This window comes from Oryza brachyantha, chromosome 7 (assembly GCF_000231095.2).
Source record: "Oryza brachyantha chromosome 7, ObraRS2, whole genome shotgun sequence".
Classification (NCBI taxonomy): domain Eukaryota; kingdom Viridiplantae; phylum Streptophyta; class Magnoliopsida; order Poales; family Poaceae; genus Oryza; species Oryza brachyantha.
The window spans coordinates 1,777,372-1,794,056 of NC_023169.2; the positions used below are offsets into that span (position 1 = coordinate 1,777,372).

The 16,685-nt window shown below is 38.2% G+C and overlaps 1 protein-coding gene across 1 annotated transcript; it reads left to right on the forward strand.

Moving 5' to 3' along the window:
* The first annotated feature begins 10,672 nt into the window (after positions 1-10,672).
* On the forward strand, positions 10,673-12,727 carry LOC102709942 (9-cis-epoxycarotenoid dioxygenase NCED4, chloroplastic). The gene has a single exon (XM_040526267.1). It carries the CDS (start codon positions 10,728-10,730, stop codon positions 12,423-12,425), a length of 1,698 nt encoding a protein of 565 aa, XP_040382201.1. The 5' UTR covers positions 10,673-10,727; the 3' UTR covers positions 12,426-12,727.
* Positions 12,728-16,685: the final 3,958 nt, after the last annotated feature.

The window sequence follows — 16,685 nt, forward strand, 5'->3', positions numbered from 1 at the left end:
ATTTATATTTTAAAACTTATTTTGGGATTTGAACAATTTTATAGTTTTTTTTATCATGGTTTATTTTATAGCATTTACGTTTGAGTCGCTATGGACATGTATATAAAATTTTTACCTACAAATTATTTTTTATTTAAAAACACAGTTTTGTTTTTTCTTAAAAAAACGAAATGATGGGAGCAACTTGCTTAAGCCGTGCGCGTGTGTATATTAGGAACACCCATATTATGCTACTCAACATAATATTCCATCCGGCCCGTTTAGTCCTTGGCTGGGCCTGGCCCGGTTAATTCGTATGCTACTCAACTTGGTAGGCCGGAACAGACTCAATGGGCCTTTAGTTGATTGGGCTTAATGTGAGCAATGCACGGGCTTTATTCGAGTGATATATAACGGAATTTTTTGGATTTTTAATTTTATTTATTAAATAATTTATAAAATTACATTTTCATTTTAAAAATAACCTCCTGCCACCCTCTGGAAGACTATATGGCACATGGCACGACGGACACCAATAAAGGCGATGACGATGGCTCAATGAATTTTTGTATTTGGCCCCTTGAGTATAGATGACGGCATCGAATCTTTTCTATAGACGACGGCAGTGAAGGCAAAAATTTGATCAATCATTAATAAATTAATATATCAGGATATCATTAATTTGTGTGACAAAAATATACCGATAAATAAGTACTTTTCAGAAAATCTAATAACATCAATCTCATATCAAATAAATTTAGTAAAGAAATAACGATCATTAAAAGACTTATCTCGAGGTCATGATCGCTGACAATACTTAAAAATGCTTCATCCATCATCAGCGCTCGATAACGTGGCCCGACAGCGAAGATGAAGTGGCACATGTCTTTTGACCTGCCATCTTCGCTGCCTGGCCACGTAACCAGGCCACTATGGATAATTTGCATTCACCGACAGCACTTCTCATGCCTCTAGTCCAGAACATCGCCTAGCGGGTATATTTATGGTGCACTGGCAAGTTTGTTTAGATGCAGTTGATCAATATTCAAGGATAGATCTACCATGGAGGCGACGTGGCTCGAACCCCCTTAATCTCGTTGGTTAAATCTATCACGGCCAATATCGTTTTCTTATTAGTATGAGTTGGCAGTCTGGATGGGCCCACCGCATGCACAAACTCAATCCATCATGGTAGTACGACAGTGCTGTGCTGACGTGGAGCCGTTTGACACGGTCAAAGGCTTTGATCATCCTCGAACACGTACACGTACAGTCAAACTAAGAAAACGTGGACACGGTCAACCAACCACGTGGCAGCCAGCTAAAGCCTCCGTCCCGACAGAGAGGAGACCGGTGGAGCCCACCGTAAGGGTCGGAGCCGACACAGCCGCCCACGTGGCAGCTGCACGTCCCAGTCATCAGCGACCAGCCTCCACATATGCATATATGCCAGTCAGCACGGTTCACTTTTCAGCTTGCATTGCTGCATGTCATCCAACTTTCTGCATCTAGCTAGGACGGTCAAATACTCAACATTTGGTAAGCTTAATTAGCTAAATACAAACATATGTGCCTACGTTTTATTCATCCAATTCGTATGTTTGCCTAACCAATTTAGTAGTGAGTATAGAAGTTTTCTAGTCTTCCCTAAATTATACGGCTATCTAGTTATTAGTCGGCTACGTCGGTATCTGGACGTACCGGAGTATATATATAACTAGCAAGTGAGTCTCAGGTTTTACCTAGATTGTTTGGCCCAAGCCTGTGTGGATGGATGAGTCATTCTCTGTGAGCCAGGTCCCACGTGTGCTGTCACACTAGCTAAAACACATGCCTCCAATAGCATAATTGGGGCTCAGTTTTTTTGTTGGGGTTAGTAATTGGTATGGAAAACATGGTAGTAGATTGACTTATCATTACTTAATTATTAGCTATAAAAAAATAAAAAATGATTAATATGATTTTTAAAACATCTTTTCTATAGAAAATTTTAGAAAAAATATACCATTTAGCAGTTTGAGAAGTATGCACACGAAAAAGAGAAAATCTGGGTTAGTAACGAGTATAAACGAACGCGGCCTAAGACACTTAAAGTTACATATAATTTGTCACACCAACATGCTAAAATGCAAGTAATGTATGTGGTTCTTATTCCATACATATATGCAATGTGGTGGCAATATATGGTACATCCACTAGATAGGTATAGCTATCCCCTAAGCAAAGGATTCATCACATAAATTCTAAGATTAGTCACTCCATGACATATGTGTGATCCATGTGCCCAACTAATTAAGCCGGCCAGTAGTACACTCTGACTAGACATATCTGGTTTATATGACTGATCTATGCATCTACTAGGAATGTATATCCAACTTGGTGCATGATTGATGAGATTAAATGCATGCATGAACCAATCATTGGTCCCGTGTTTATATACGGACACTTGGCGCCACGCAGCTCCGCCACGTGTCGCTAATTAATCAGGTATTAATTGCACAGTTGGAGCCTAGCTGTTACAAGGATCAGACAACTCTTGGATGTGTAGCTATCATCATAACATGTGTATTAATTCATGGTCCTATATATACACATATATATGTATATTTGGCGGCCTAGCTAATTAAGCTAGCTATTTCATTTGAACACGTGCATCAAAAAAACATCACACGCTTTTCAATTCGTCAACGAATGCTTTGATGAAATTTTGTCTTTCCTAGATTCTTGGCGCTTCAATAATCGCCCAAATGCATGCATATGTACGAAACTATTTTTTTCCTGCTTTACCCTTGGTTATCGGCAAAATTGGGCCACTTTAATTTTATGGGCAATTTTTGTCAAAAATAATTCCATGGAGATGATCTGTTCGACACTCCAAGTTTGTCAGTGCATCTAAACAAAAAAAGAAATTCATATAGATTGCATACCAACCGGCCTGATGTTCATGCATGGTATTACATCATCATCCATATCCAGAAAACTTATACCAACCACTACACTACTAGTTCAATTAAACATATACCAGAAATGAACAAGTTTTGGCTACTATACATGATTTATTTTATTTTTTAGATAATGAAAAACTTCTCGTCATCTGCCATAACGTACACAGTTAAACATATCATTTTAAAATAATGGAACAAATCATAACTTTATATAAACTAGACATGCATACATGCAATCGTTTTATTATGGGTGTCACGATTTAACACCCGGTGAATAGAAGTCACGATATGACAATTCCAGCACCGCACCAATAATGCTTACCCGACACGCTATATATATAATACCACATCCGTTTCAATTTAACTATATTTATCAATTTTCATGTGAAATGTTTGACAGTTCGTCTTATTTAAAAAATTATAAAAAATAAAAAAAGTCATATATAAAGTAATATTCATGTTTTATCATTTAATAATAATAATACTCATATTTTTTTAAAAAAAATAAATCGAACGGGCAAACGTTAGAATATAAACAGTATAAAAACATACCACCCCGGTCCATAAATGTTAATTTGACGCAGTTGACTTTTTGACAAAGGTTTATTCAAACCTTTTGTGAAATATGTAAAGTTATATATACACATAAAAGTATAATTAACAATAAAAAAATGATATAAGCATAATTAATAAATATGTAAATTTTTAAATAAGACGAATAGTCAAACATGTAAAAAAAGGTCAATGACGTCAAACATTTGACGGATGGAATACTATTTATGGGATTTATTTATGGGATGGATGGAGGTAATAATAGTTTTTCTCCGCCGACAAGTAGGCAAGATGGATCCCCACAACTCTAATAAGATCCTAACGACAACCAAATTTCCATGACGACTAATGCAAGGTCAGTGAGAGTCAGCTTAATTATTCTCTTCCACCACCACTACGTACTACCTTATTGGCCTAACAAATTAAAGCTGTTCAGAACGGAATAATTAATGTCGATCGTCTGGGCCGGCTAGATCTTATGTTGACGATCTAGCCAAATTAAGATGGTGTTTGTTTTTAATCCCTTGCCCCATCGAATGTTTAGACGTTTATTATAAATAGTAACGTAGACTATTAATAAAACTCATCCATAATCTTGGATTAATTCGCGAGACGAATCTATTGAGCATAATTACTCTATGATTAGCCTATGTGATGCTACAGTAAACATACTCTAATTATGGATTAATTAGGCTTAAAAAATTCGTCTCGTGGGTTACCACTCATTTATGAAATTAGTTTTTTTATTAATCTATGTTTAATACTTCAAATTAGTATTCAAACATCCGATGTGACATGGGGCTAAAAAGTTTAGCACCATCTAAACAACCCCTAATGCATCTGTATATAGCGAGCTGTTGTGCAAGCAAGCAGGTTCTTCAGTGCTGGAGTGCTGGATATATATCATATCTAACTTGACCATGTCTTCGATCTCCATCCGTTCCAATACGTTCAATTCATTCAGTCAAAAAAGAGATCATCATCAGTTACTTGCCATGCATGATCGATGAAGCTATCTAGATAGATAGATAGATAGAAAATTAAACGAAGTGAACCACTTTATAACTTCCAACGTACATGTAGTCATATATGTGGATACTCTTAATTAATTACTACTAGTCCACTATAACCAATTTATTACCTGCAGGTTGATTAGGGGAGTCTATCTAGGTTAATTTGTTCCGTGCAAAACTCTAGCTAGTTTTTCATGCGTGTGTGTCATGCTCATATTCTCATCCATACAGTACGTGCGCCATGCTAGCTACACTACATATACATACGTACAAAGGTGAAGAGAGTTATAGAGATTCAAGTCCAACCTACTGAAAGCATAAATAATACTCCCTCTGTACTTAAATGTTTGATGTCATTGACTTTTTTATATATGTTTGACTATTCGTCTTAATTATTCAAAAAAAATTGACATATGTAAAGCTATATATATATGCATAAAATTATATTTAACATTAAATGACATGATATATAAATGATTAATAATTATGTAAATTTGTTTATAAGACGAATAGTCAAACATGTATAAAAAAGTCAAGTGCGTCAAATAAATACGTACCTTAGTACCTATATGGGAATTTTTTTCCGATTACATGAAAGACTCACGCACACCCATCCGTCATAGACATGTGGATGCGTTTGGTACGAGAGGGGAGGGGGTTAGTTATTCGACACGAAAATTAGTACATGATTAATTGATAATTAATTATTCAAAAATATGAAATAGACTAGTATAATTTTTTAAAACAACTTTTCTGTAGAAAGTTTTCACAAAAATACACCATTTAACAGTTCGAAAAGCGTGCGCACAGAAAACAAGATACATAAGATAACTTATGTCCTTTGCCGAACACGGCCGTAGGCTACCTACACATTTATAAGGTAGTGTGCCCCAGTTGCTTGGACATATATGTGTCCAAGTCAAAAGTGTATCGATTGCAATGTTTTGAGAGCATGGGGCCATATATTTAGATTTTAGAGATGATAGATTAAGATTTCGCCTCTGATCTGATATGATCTGGTGTTTACCTTATTTGTAGTAGATATTAATTTGACTTGTTGAACCCTAGTAAGTTGGTCATCTTTGTTTTGAGAAAAAAGCCAAAAGACATATTTGTAAATGAAAAAATAATTTCCAAATATTTTATATATATATATAAGTCAAGGCTAACATATAAACTATGATGAAAAAAACTCTAACATCAACTACAAATAAGATTAAAAATTAAATTTTGGCTTATAAACATAAGTAAAATTAGCAAAACGACGAACGTGTAAGTCAGTGTACTATATATGAATGCACAGATCCTAATACAAATCATTCAACAAGCGAGCTAATAAGCAGCGGAAAATGAACAAAGAAATCAGTAATTTGGTGAATCTAGGATTTAAGACAAGGGTATGTCCGCCCAAAATTTATGATATATAATTCGGTAAATTCATTTTAGCAAATGGTAATAATTACAAAATTGACAACACGATTCAATATATATTCACTAGGTAGCACGTATTCATATTCAAGTGTGTGTACCGGATACGGAATGCAAGGTATATACTAGGGCTGTGTTCGTTATGGTGGGAGTTGAGGTAAGTTATCTGGCGCGAAAACACAGTAATAGATTAATAAATGATTAATTAATTATAAAAAATAAAAAAAGATTAATATGATATTTTAATGTAACTTTCCTATAGAAAATTTTCGTAAAAAACACCGTTTAACTGTCTGGTAAACATGCACACGAAAAATAAGAGAATATTGATAACTTATCTCTGGTGCCGAACAGGCCTAGGACATATCTGACATACCATATAGTTCCACCCCTGATTTATGGTACGTATGACATGCATGCATTATTCATGACTTACAAAATTGTAAAATTAACTCCACATTTTAGCTTTAAAATTTGAATTTTGGCTGTGGCAATTAATTGAACAGCAAAATGCATGTAATTAAACAGAGACAGTACTTTCCCATAGAAGGCTTCTGGGAAGCTGCTGCTGTCCGATCTTCAGCTGCTTGCATCTGTCACCGGCGTCGCCAGCAGCAGAAGCAGCAGCTGGATCCCTGGATGCTGCAGCTAAGCTGATAGCTCCACTTCACCCTAATATGCACGCGGAATCACTGTACTCCTCCATATAAATATATCCAACTTAATTAAGTAAATTATTGACGTATTTATTCATCTTATATATTAATTAATCGACGCGAGTAGTCTCAGCCTAATTAATTATATACGCTTTGTTAGACCGACAGGTTTGTACGTTTGTCGTCAAGACAGATTCTATTATATCCAAGCACACGTACGTACGTACGCACGCACGCTTAATAATTAATTAATGCTAGTTGTTAGCCGTGATCTAGTTGTATTATGCTTGAATTGCACCGTTGCACGCGCGAGTCATCGACAAAACTCTATTAAAACTCTCCAAGAAAACGTCATCTCGTTTTTTATATATCAATTAAATAGTTATAAGATATAAAAAATATATTACTATGTCATATATATATATATATATAGAAGATCCTACTACCAGGTGTAGCTACTCCCTTCACGTTCATAATGAAAAACATCCTCATAACTGCTTCTGCTCCCATCCAACAAAGGGTATAGACAATATTAAATCTCATATGAATGATACAACTATATGTATAGAGTTTGTACTTTCTGTTAGGAAAGAGCAGAAATATGTATGGAATTATTTCTGCACCTTAGACATAAAGGGATATATATATATAAGTGTCATAGAATCGCCGCACTAGCTTGTCTTATTAAATGTCATAGCCACAAACATGGTGTGGTATCGCGCATCACAATATGGCAAAATACCACATGTGTCATCATGCCGGCCTTCTGTAGGTGAATCGGCCAGGTATGTTTTTTATAAAAAAAATATCAACATGATATATTCATGCCAAATAGTGAAAAAATAGTATAATTTAAATTTTAATTCTTAATAGAATGAAGTGCGTACGTACACTCAGGTGCAGCTTCGACGTGTATATATACATGCATGCTACTGCCATCTTGGGCGTTCAGACAGAGACAGCTATGTAGCTTATGTGAGATGATGAATTAATCAATTGAATAAATTAAACAATTAATATACCAATGGATACATCAAGTAAGAGTAAAAGGTGATTAATTAATTAAATATACAGTACGTAACATTAGTTAGTGCATACTATATCGATCAGTATGGGATGGAGAGGTGTCGATTAGATAGCAATCTATACATCTATCTCATGAGATCTCTGAAAACGCCCTAATTCCGCGTTGAAGCAGTCATCACCTACGCTACACACCGGCCCCAAACGCAAGCAAGCTTTCCGTCTAAAGTTTTTCTCTTTTTCCAACAAAAAAATTAGCTTAACTAATCTTTTTCTCCTCGTTTTCTTTAGATCCGCGTCTCTTCGTTTCTGCTTATACTTATAACCCAAGTTTTAATTTTTAATCTTAAATTTAAAGCTGATTTTATCTTTTTTTACCGAAGTTCTATTTCTAGACTTGATTTTAGATCATAAAAAATACGTGTATATATATATATATATAAGTTTAATTTAAAATTATTGTTATTTACGAACATATTGTTCGGCTTATTCAGTCACTTTTTCCATCTTTTGGCGGTTAGCTAGGGTACATGCGTTGGTGGGGTCGGAGTGGTGTGAAACGAAGCAGGAGAGGGTGACACGTGTCCTGATTACGTGGGGAGTGTCCATTCGCCGTGGAGAAATCAGGGCCACCGAAAATGGGTTTCTTTCATGTGGGTTACAATGATCCAGCTAAGCTCTAGCTAACCCAAGCAGTGGCCACCATATACATAATAATAATTATTATGAGATTAATTAAGCACTTTTTTATGCAGTCAACACGGCTCAAGAGAGTGGAGTATGTAACTCGTAAGCAGGCCTGCCAGGGTCCTGCTTTCTTATGACAGAGACACGTGCATGTATGTATGCACAAACAGATGCCACTAAGTATATACTACGGTATATATACGTATAATAAGGCAATTGATACAACAAAACCCTAATTGATATATACCGACTCATATATAGGTGTCGGTTTATATTTATTTAACCGCTATTTATATATTCACCGTTTCTAATTTTCTGATAAGGTCTGTAAAACCACTAAACCATAAGTAATATTATACTTCAGGTATATCTATTCGTGATGCATATAAAGAGAGCTTAGGTTGCACGATGGTGATCAGTGGCGAACCCAGATAAAAAGTATCAGGGTCCAATACGTACGAACTATCTAATTTTATACATGTACACTAATTAATATGATATAATTTAGTAAAAATTAGATAATTTATCCGGGTCCCGAGGACCCGGGAAGCTATATGTAGGATCGCCCCTGATGGTGATTGAGCCAACTTATATATGCCAAACTTTCAAAAACGGCTGGTAACTATACTACGACCCAACATATAGGAGCCAGTTTTTACGTAAGAACCGGCATCTTAATTTGGGATGGTCGGCGATATTTTTATCTGCTGGATCATTTTTATTGGGTGCTGATTTTTTAAAATAATATAAGCGCGCGCGCGCACATATATATATATATACACACACTTAAGGTGACTGGACAAAAACCAACAATTTTAACGTATATATGGTACCAATTTGACCTGTATGACTGACTTTAGTGACGTAGATCATTGGTGTATACCGGTTGGAAATACAGCACATATGAAGTGTTCCCAACCGGTACATAGGTATTTTCCTGTAGCCATAAGGATATATATACGGAGTACTAGTAATTAAGCTATTATTTTTATCAGGATAAATGGGATGATATTAGTACGTTGAAATTCGATGGTGGTACAAACGAGATTTCTTCTAATTAATATATATCCGGATTCATTGGAATGATGTTCAAATTTATTAGGCGTCAACAAATATACTTAATAATTTCAGCTTTTGTGGCCAAGCTATTTTTGTGTCATGGGATGAGGGAGTAGGCAGTAAAGAGGGTTATCTATATATATTTTCAGATAAAATTTAAATGTTGTGGGTTGTTTATATGACAAAATTGAGGGAGTGGTTACTTTGGAGCATATGGAACTTTCTTCTACTCCCTCTATCCCAAAATAACTTCAATTTACACTCTCCACACTAATACCAAAAAAGACTAATACCATTCACTTTTTTAACTCACAATGTAATTATTTTTTACATTATCTATTTTCATTGCATTTATTTCATAGTTTTGCAAACTCTGAGGCAATGAATGTTTAAATAAATTTATTTTAGAACAAACAAGATAAAACAAAAAATGATCTTAATTTAGGGTGAATGTAGTACTATCACGAACAAGAGAGGGGGTTAGTATGATTTCGAAGCACAAAAAAGCTATTGGCTTACTTAAATAGGCCGGTGTGGGAAATTAAAAATTAATTGTCCTAGGTTAGGCACAAAGGTCTTTTTCTAGTATAGTACGAGTATTAATTAAAGCACGTTCTGCACTGTTGCCATGGTAGACACTACCACTCCCGTAGTACCAATTTTTGTCGAGTGGGACTACGAATTGCTGCAAATTAAGAAAATTAAGGGTATAAATAAAAATGGACACAAACACAACACACATTATACTTAGGTCACTCACATATATACACACACATGTGCGCATGCTTAACACAAGCTACGGTTACCTTTAGAGGCAGTAGATCACAGTGCATGGGTAACTAATTAGTCTCACCGTAATACCTCACGTAAAAGAGAAAATAGACTACGCATCAACTAGAGATCGAAATCCACACCGATGGAATGCAGCCACGTAATTCTTGTCCGTCATTAAAAAATCTTTTTCCATGATATTATAAAAAAAATTATATACAGAATTCTTGTACGGAATATTTCAAGCAGCTTGAAAAAAACATGCTGTCAAAAATCCATAGTCGAATTAGATTAATTTTTTGCGTTAATCACGCGAGGAAATGCGAACTGAAAAGTGCCATCCACGTGGTGTTTTTGAGGGAGCCACCGAGAAGGGAGAAGCAAAAACCATCAGCGTCCCTCTCCTCCCGCCACGTGTCCCCCACCACTTCCCGCACTTTCAAGCTAGTTGAGTTGACCGCCGCTCTCTCTCTCTCCCGCCACCTCCACCTCCACGGCTCCACCTATAAATCTCCCCCACCATTCCACCCATCTCGTCACCACCATCATCGAGCTCTCAATCCGCGTCCAGATCGATCACCCGATCCACCGACCTACGTCTGGGTGTCCTAGCAATGGCGTCCTCCGCCCCCTCCGCCCCCGGCCTCGCGCCGGTCGCCAAACCGCCGCCGCCGCCGTCCAGGGTGAAGGTGGCTGTGCCAGCCAAGGGCAAGAAGCAGCAGGGCGGTGCCAGGCCAATGCGCGCGGCGAAGTGGAACCCGCTGCAGCGGCTGGCGGCGGCGGCGATTGATGCGGTGGAGGAAGGGGTCGTGGCCGGTTTGCTGGAGCGCGGCCACGCGCTGCCGCGGACGGCTGACCCGGCCGTGCAGATCGCCGGGAACTACGCGCCCGTCGGGGAGCGCGCGCCGGTCAGGGAGCTGCCCGTGTCCGGCGGCCGCCTCCCGGCGTGCCTCGACGGGGTGTACGTGCGCAACGGCGCTAACCCACTCCACGCGCCGCGCGCGGGTCACCACCTGTTCGACGGCGACGGGATGCTCCACGCCGTGCGGATCTCCGGCGGCCGCGCTGAGTCCTACGTGTGCCGGTTCACCGAGACGGCGCGGCTCCGGCAGGAGCGCGAGCTCGGCCGCCCGGTCTTCCCCAAGGCCATCGGCGAGCTCCACGGCCACTCGGGCGTCGCGCGGCTCCTCCTCTTCGGCGCGCGCTCACTCTGCGGCGTGCTCGACGCGTCGCAGGGCATCGGCGTCGCCAACGCCGGGCTCGTCTTCCACGACGGCCGCCTCCTCGCCATGTCCGAGGATGACCTCCCCTACCACGTCCGCGTCACCGCCGATGGCGACCTCGAGACCGTCGGGAGGTACGACTTCCATGGCCAGCTCGACAGCGCCATGATCGCGCACCCCAAGCTCGACCCGGTCACCGGCGAGCTCTTCGCGCTCAGCTACAATGTCGTGTCCAAGCCGTACCTCAAGTACTTCTACTTCACCACCGACGGCCGCAAGTCCCCCGACGTCGACATCCCCGTCGACGCGCCGACGATGATCCACGACTTCGCCGTCACCGAGAACTATGCCGTCATCCCGGACCAGCAGATCGTGTTCAAGCTCCAGGAGATGGTGCGCGGCGGCTCGCCGGTGGTGTACGACAAGGACAAGGCGTCGCGGTTCGGCGTGCTCCCGAAGCGCGCCACCGACGCATCGGAGCTCCGGTGGGTGGAGGTCCCCGACTGCTTCTGCTTCCACCTCTGGAACGCGTGGGAGGACGACGCCACCGGCGAGATCGTGGTGATCGGCTCCTGCATGACGCCGCCGGACGCCGTGTTCAACGAGTCGTCCCCGGACCAGAGCTTCCGCAGCGTGCTCTCGGAGATCCGCCTCGACCCGCGCACGGGCAAGTCCCGGCGGCGCGCCGTGCTGCGCGAGGCCGACCAGGTGAACCTCGAGGCCGGCATGGTGAACCGGCAGCTGCTCGGCCGGAAGACGCGGTACGCCTACCTCGCCATCGCCGAGCCATGGCCGCGCGTGTCGGGCTTCGCGAAGGTCGACCTCGAGGCCGGCACGGTGGAGAAGTTGATCTACGGGGAAGGCCGGTACGGCGGCGAGCCATGCTTCGTGCCGCGCTCCGACGCCGGCGCCGAGGACGACGGCCACGTGCTGTGCTTCGTGCACGACGAGGAGCGCGGCAGGTCGGAGCTGGTGGTGGTGAACGCCGGCGAGATGAAGGCGGAGGCCGCCGTGAAGCTGCCCGGCCGCGTGCCGTACGGATTGCACGGCACCTTCATTGGCGCCAACGAGCTGCATCAACAAGCTTAGCTTAGCTACCTCGATTGATTAGCTTCAGCAACAAAAAAAAAGACAGATTAAATTAATTCCAGAGTTGCTTAATTTTTTTACTACTAGGGAATAGTAGTAGCAGTAAAAAAAATATTAACAGCAGTGAATAATAATAATTGGGCAGGTATATTTGCGGTCGTAATTTTTAGTGGTGCAGACACCGACCGCCTGTACATGTATATCTGCTTAATTGAACATGTATTTTCTGATGGTATATATGCAGTACATGGGATGTTTTACAGATGTATCTGCTACATGTATATATATACCGTATATTTGGTAAGGTACAATTTGTCATTTCAACAATTTTCTGTCTGAAATTTATTTAGTTATTTATTTATTTATGCTGAGGTTGGTGGTTGTCGGATTGTTGCAAACATTGTACAAAATAGTGTTAACAAAATTAAAGTTGGTTATGTGTCAAACGTGTTGCGTGTGTTTGTACTGCCCGAGCGAAATTGGTTTGCGTGTTCCAAAATAAGTGAGCATTAGCTATTTTATTAATTTTAGATAAATTAATATTTAAATAAAATGATATATATGCTTTATTTATTTACCCATTGGAGATGATCATGTCCTATTTAATCTGGTTTTTTTATTTTAAGTTTAAAATAATCATTTATTTTAGACAAAAAATTTACACAAAGATCAGATATTTTTGGTGGAGGAAGTGGCTTAAAAGCTACTGCAAGTATTGTCCAAGTCGTGGTCACGAGGGCGGCGTATATATTACGTATGCCAAGCTATAAGGTCAATTATTACTCCCTTGGTTTGCTTGCTACTCCCTCAATTTATTTTTAGGTCATTTAAGAGATTAAGGCTTAAATAGATCAGAAAAAATATTGTTAATGATAAATGATTTTTCACCCCCAAAAGCTTATATTGATGTCCCTCGGTCGTTCACATTGCTAACCCTCGGCTATTCACCGTTCTTTTATTGTGCACCGATGGTTAAATAAGAAAAACTCTAAAATCAACTTCGAATTTAAGGTTAAAAATTTAAATTTAGGTTTATAAGCATAAGAACCAGTGAAAAGATGAGGTTGGAAATAGGTATATTGCACATAGGTTTCTTCATCCGGTTTCAATGATCAAGACATGCATATAAATTTACTTACACCTTCCTATTTTTCATTTGCCTTATTTATTTCATATTCTGTCTTAAAACGCATCTAATTTATAGTCTCTCTTACAACGCATCTTCTTAATTACTCTCTCATATTTCCAATGTCTTTATATATAGGTAGAATAGTAAGTTATGTTTATCCGTTTCTTGTTTCCATGCTCATTTTAGAACTTGTGCTCACATAAAATGTCGTATGATGACTTATAATTAAAAACGGAGGAACTGAAGTACATATTATTTAAGTCAATCAAGCATTGTTTTCTAATTCTATCGATCTTTGATTGTGATTTCTATTAAAAATATAAAAGAATAAATGTTTACTTTTATTAAAGTATTTTTTATGACTCATCTATACATGTTATCATAGTGTTTTTAAACTAAATATTTTAAAAACCATGAATAATCAAAATTTTAAAAGTTTGACCATACTTTCATTCAAAACGACATAAATTATCAGACTGGAGGAGTACTTACTAATTTGAACTAGACAAGCAATTAAGAGTACTTATTAATTTCTAAGTTACTCCCCATGTCCAACCGAGAGTTACTTACATTTCTAGCTAGCGTTTAAAATATGTTCCATAAAAAGATATAGCTTGATAGACTAAGATATGCATATATATTTTCCATTAAGTTTAGAAAAATAAACCAAGAGTGTTAACAAGAGCCATTACAATAATTTGTGTACGTGCTACTTTCGTTCCGGGCACACATGTTCCTACAAAGAACATTTAATTTCATATGACTAAAATATCCTTCACAAGTCACACAGAGATGGATCATGCAAATTGGTTTGGCTAGGGTAGGGCCGTACATAAAAATTCATCTAGTAAATTATATGTACTTACATTTTGAAACTTCTAGGACATTGTACTATATAGTCTCTTCTCGAAAGCTAAGAAATGAAACAAGAGAGTTACGGGTCAATTAAGCATCTTAATTTCTCATATATAACAACCATGTGTTAATTAGCGATATTATTCCTGCATGATGCACGAGTAAAAAATGTTGTGTTAATTGGTTCATATGGATATGGATGGTAGCTGGCCGGTCTAAACGTTATACATGCCTGGCTAAAAAAATGAAAATTAGTGTAGTAGATTAGCAATGCTAGCAGTGCTGACATTTTGATAATACTGGACATTTCTTTCTTTCTTTTTTGTTAGGGAGGTAATGGCACAAATAATTAAGTCACAATTAATTTGGTCATGTTACAGTCACTATATATGACGCTATAGGTTAATTATTAATGCAAAGCTTATGAAAAGTGTGCAGCAAAGTTATAATATTTTGAAACTATTCTCGAGGACAAACCTAAGATCATTCAAAAGATTCAGACTCTTTAATCGTATCATTTAAATAGATATTGGTGGTCAAAGTTTAAACATAATATATATATTGACATACCCCAAAACATACATGTTTGTCACTGATTGGTGTACTTTAGTAAGCAGTGTAAACATATGACAATTCTAGGACAAAATATCTAGGACCGTGTAGGGTACTAATTCAAGAATAACGAAATATATATTTGTGCGTCTATATATGCTTTATTTGTTTAAATGCCTTTAATTTACCGACAAGTGCGACTATATACTCGATCTTGACGTGTATCAGCTGAGTTAATTGGCCCACGCTAATGTCGACATTGCTGGATCGACTATATCCTGGCCTCAATGCATAGTTTTATGGTATAGTTACTAAGACCGTAAAATAGATAACCGAAGTAGATGAGTTTGTTGCGAATGAAACACCTCTCTCATCTCATAAAACTCTCTCAATTTAATGGCTCTGCCAGTACAGTAATTTTGCTGATGTAATATCTTATTTAATGTGCATGATACTCCTATGAAAGATACATTGTGACTGGTCTTAGCTTAATTTTAATATTATGTACTCCCTCCGTTCACAATTAATGAATAATTCGTCCTCTCATCTATATGTAAACATCACATCGGTTGTTAACTCAAATCCTCAGCCCTTCGTTTTATCATTTTATTCATGTTAAATAGCTGAAAGTGCAATTAATATGCATCAGTCAATTGTATTTTGAATTACTATCCTAACTTTTGTAGTGACGCGTCATAATATAATATATACTACCCCACTCTTTAATATTTTTTAGCCTTCTTTAGACTCAATAATTGGTCAAATTTTTATATGGTTTGTAAATATGTCTATATTTTTTAGCAATTATTTAGATTTAAATAAAATTGTATAGTCTTATATTGTGGAACGAAAGAGGTACTTTGTATTAAAAAAATACAAACAAATGTAATATACATGCTGACTAGGCTAGCATCATTACGAGAAATTACATGTGTGTGCGGCAACGCATACTTCCAATATTAATTAAAAGCTTATCTCTTCTTACATACTTGGACCTTTTCATTTCTATTATAAGGTAAAACTAACTACAGTTTTGAAATAAATCAACAAGGTAAAACTAATTACAGTTTTGAACATAAATCAACATGGTAAAACTAATTACGAGAAATGTCTATGGTTCCACACTTTTTTTTTTTGTTTTTGTTGTATTGATATGCCGACTTGCATCATCTGCATATCTATATGCATACATTGTATGTATACTTATGTGAAATTTACTTTTAGTTTAACTCCCTCTATATATATATATATATATGAATTTTTTTTCTTTCGAATTCAAACATATGATCTGCATATATAGCTTATCTAACGAGTCTGCCCTAGAACAATCGAGGCTAGCGTGCGAAGATCAAGGTGTCATTAATTCATGCATTGGACTTGTGCTAGCCACACGTTTATACACATATACATATGGCCTGATGTACGTACGTGTACATATATGTGCAACATATCACCCATACTATATATATAATTAATTGCTTGTATCTAGCTACATGCTGCATATATGTTAATTAGTAGGAATTACAAGCTGTTTTTTGGCAGTATATATATATATATACTGTGTTGCATATATGTTGTCATTGCTGACGACGGATAGCATGCAAAACCAGGTGCTGCCTTTCCTCAACCCGTGGTTTAATCTAGACCTACGTACGTACCTCCACCTCTGGAATATGCACGTAGCAATGCATTAGCTACAGATATATATATTAATAATACAAGAT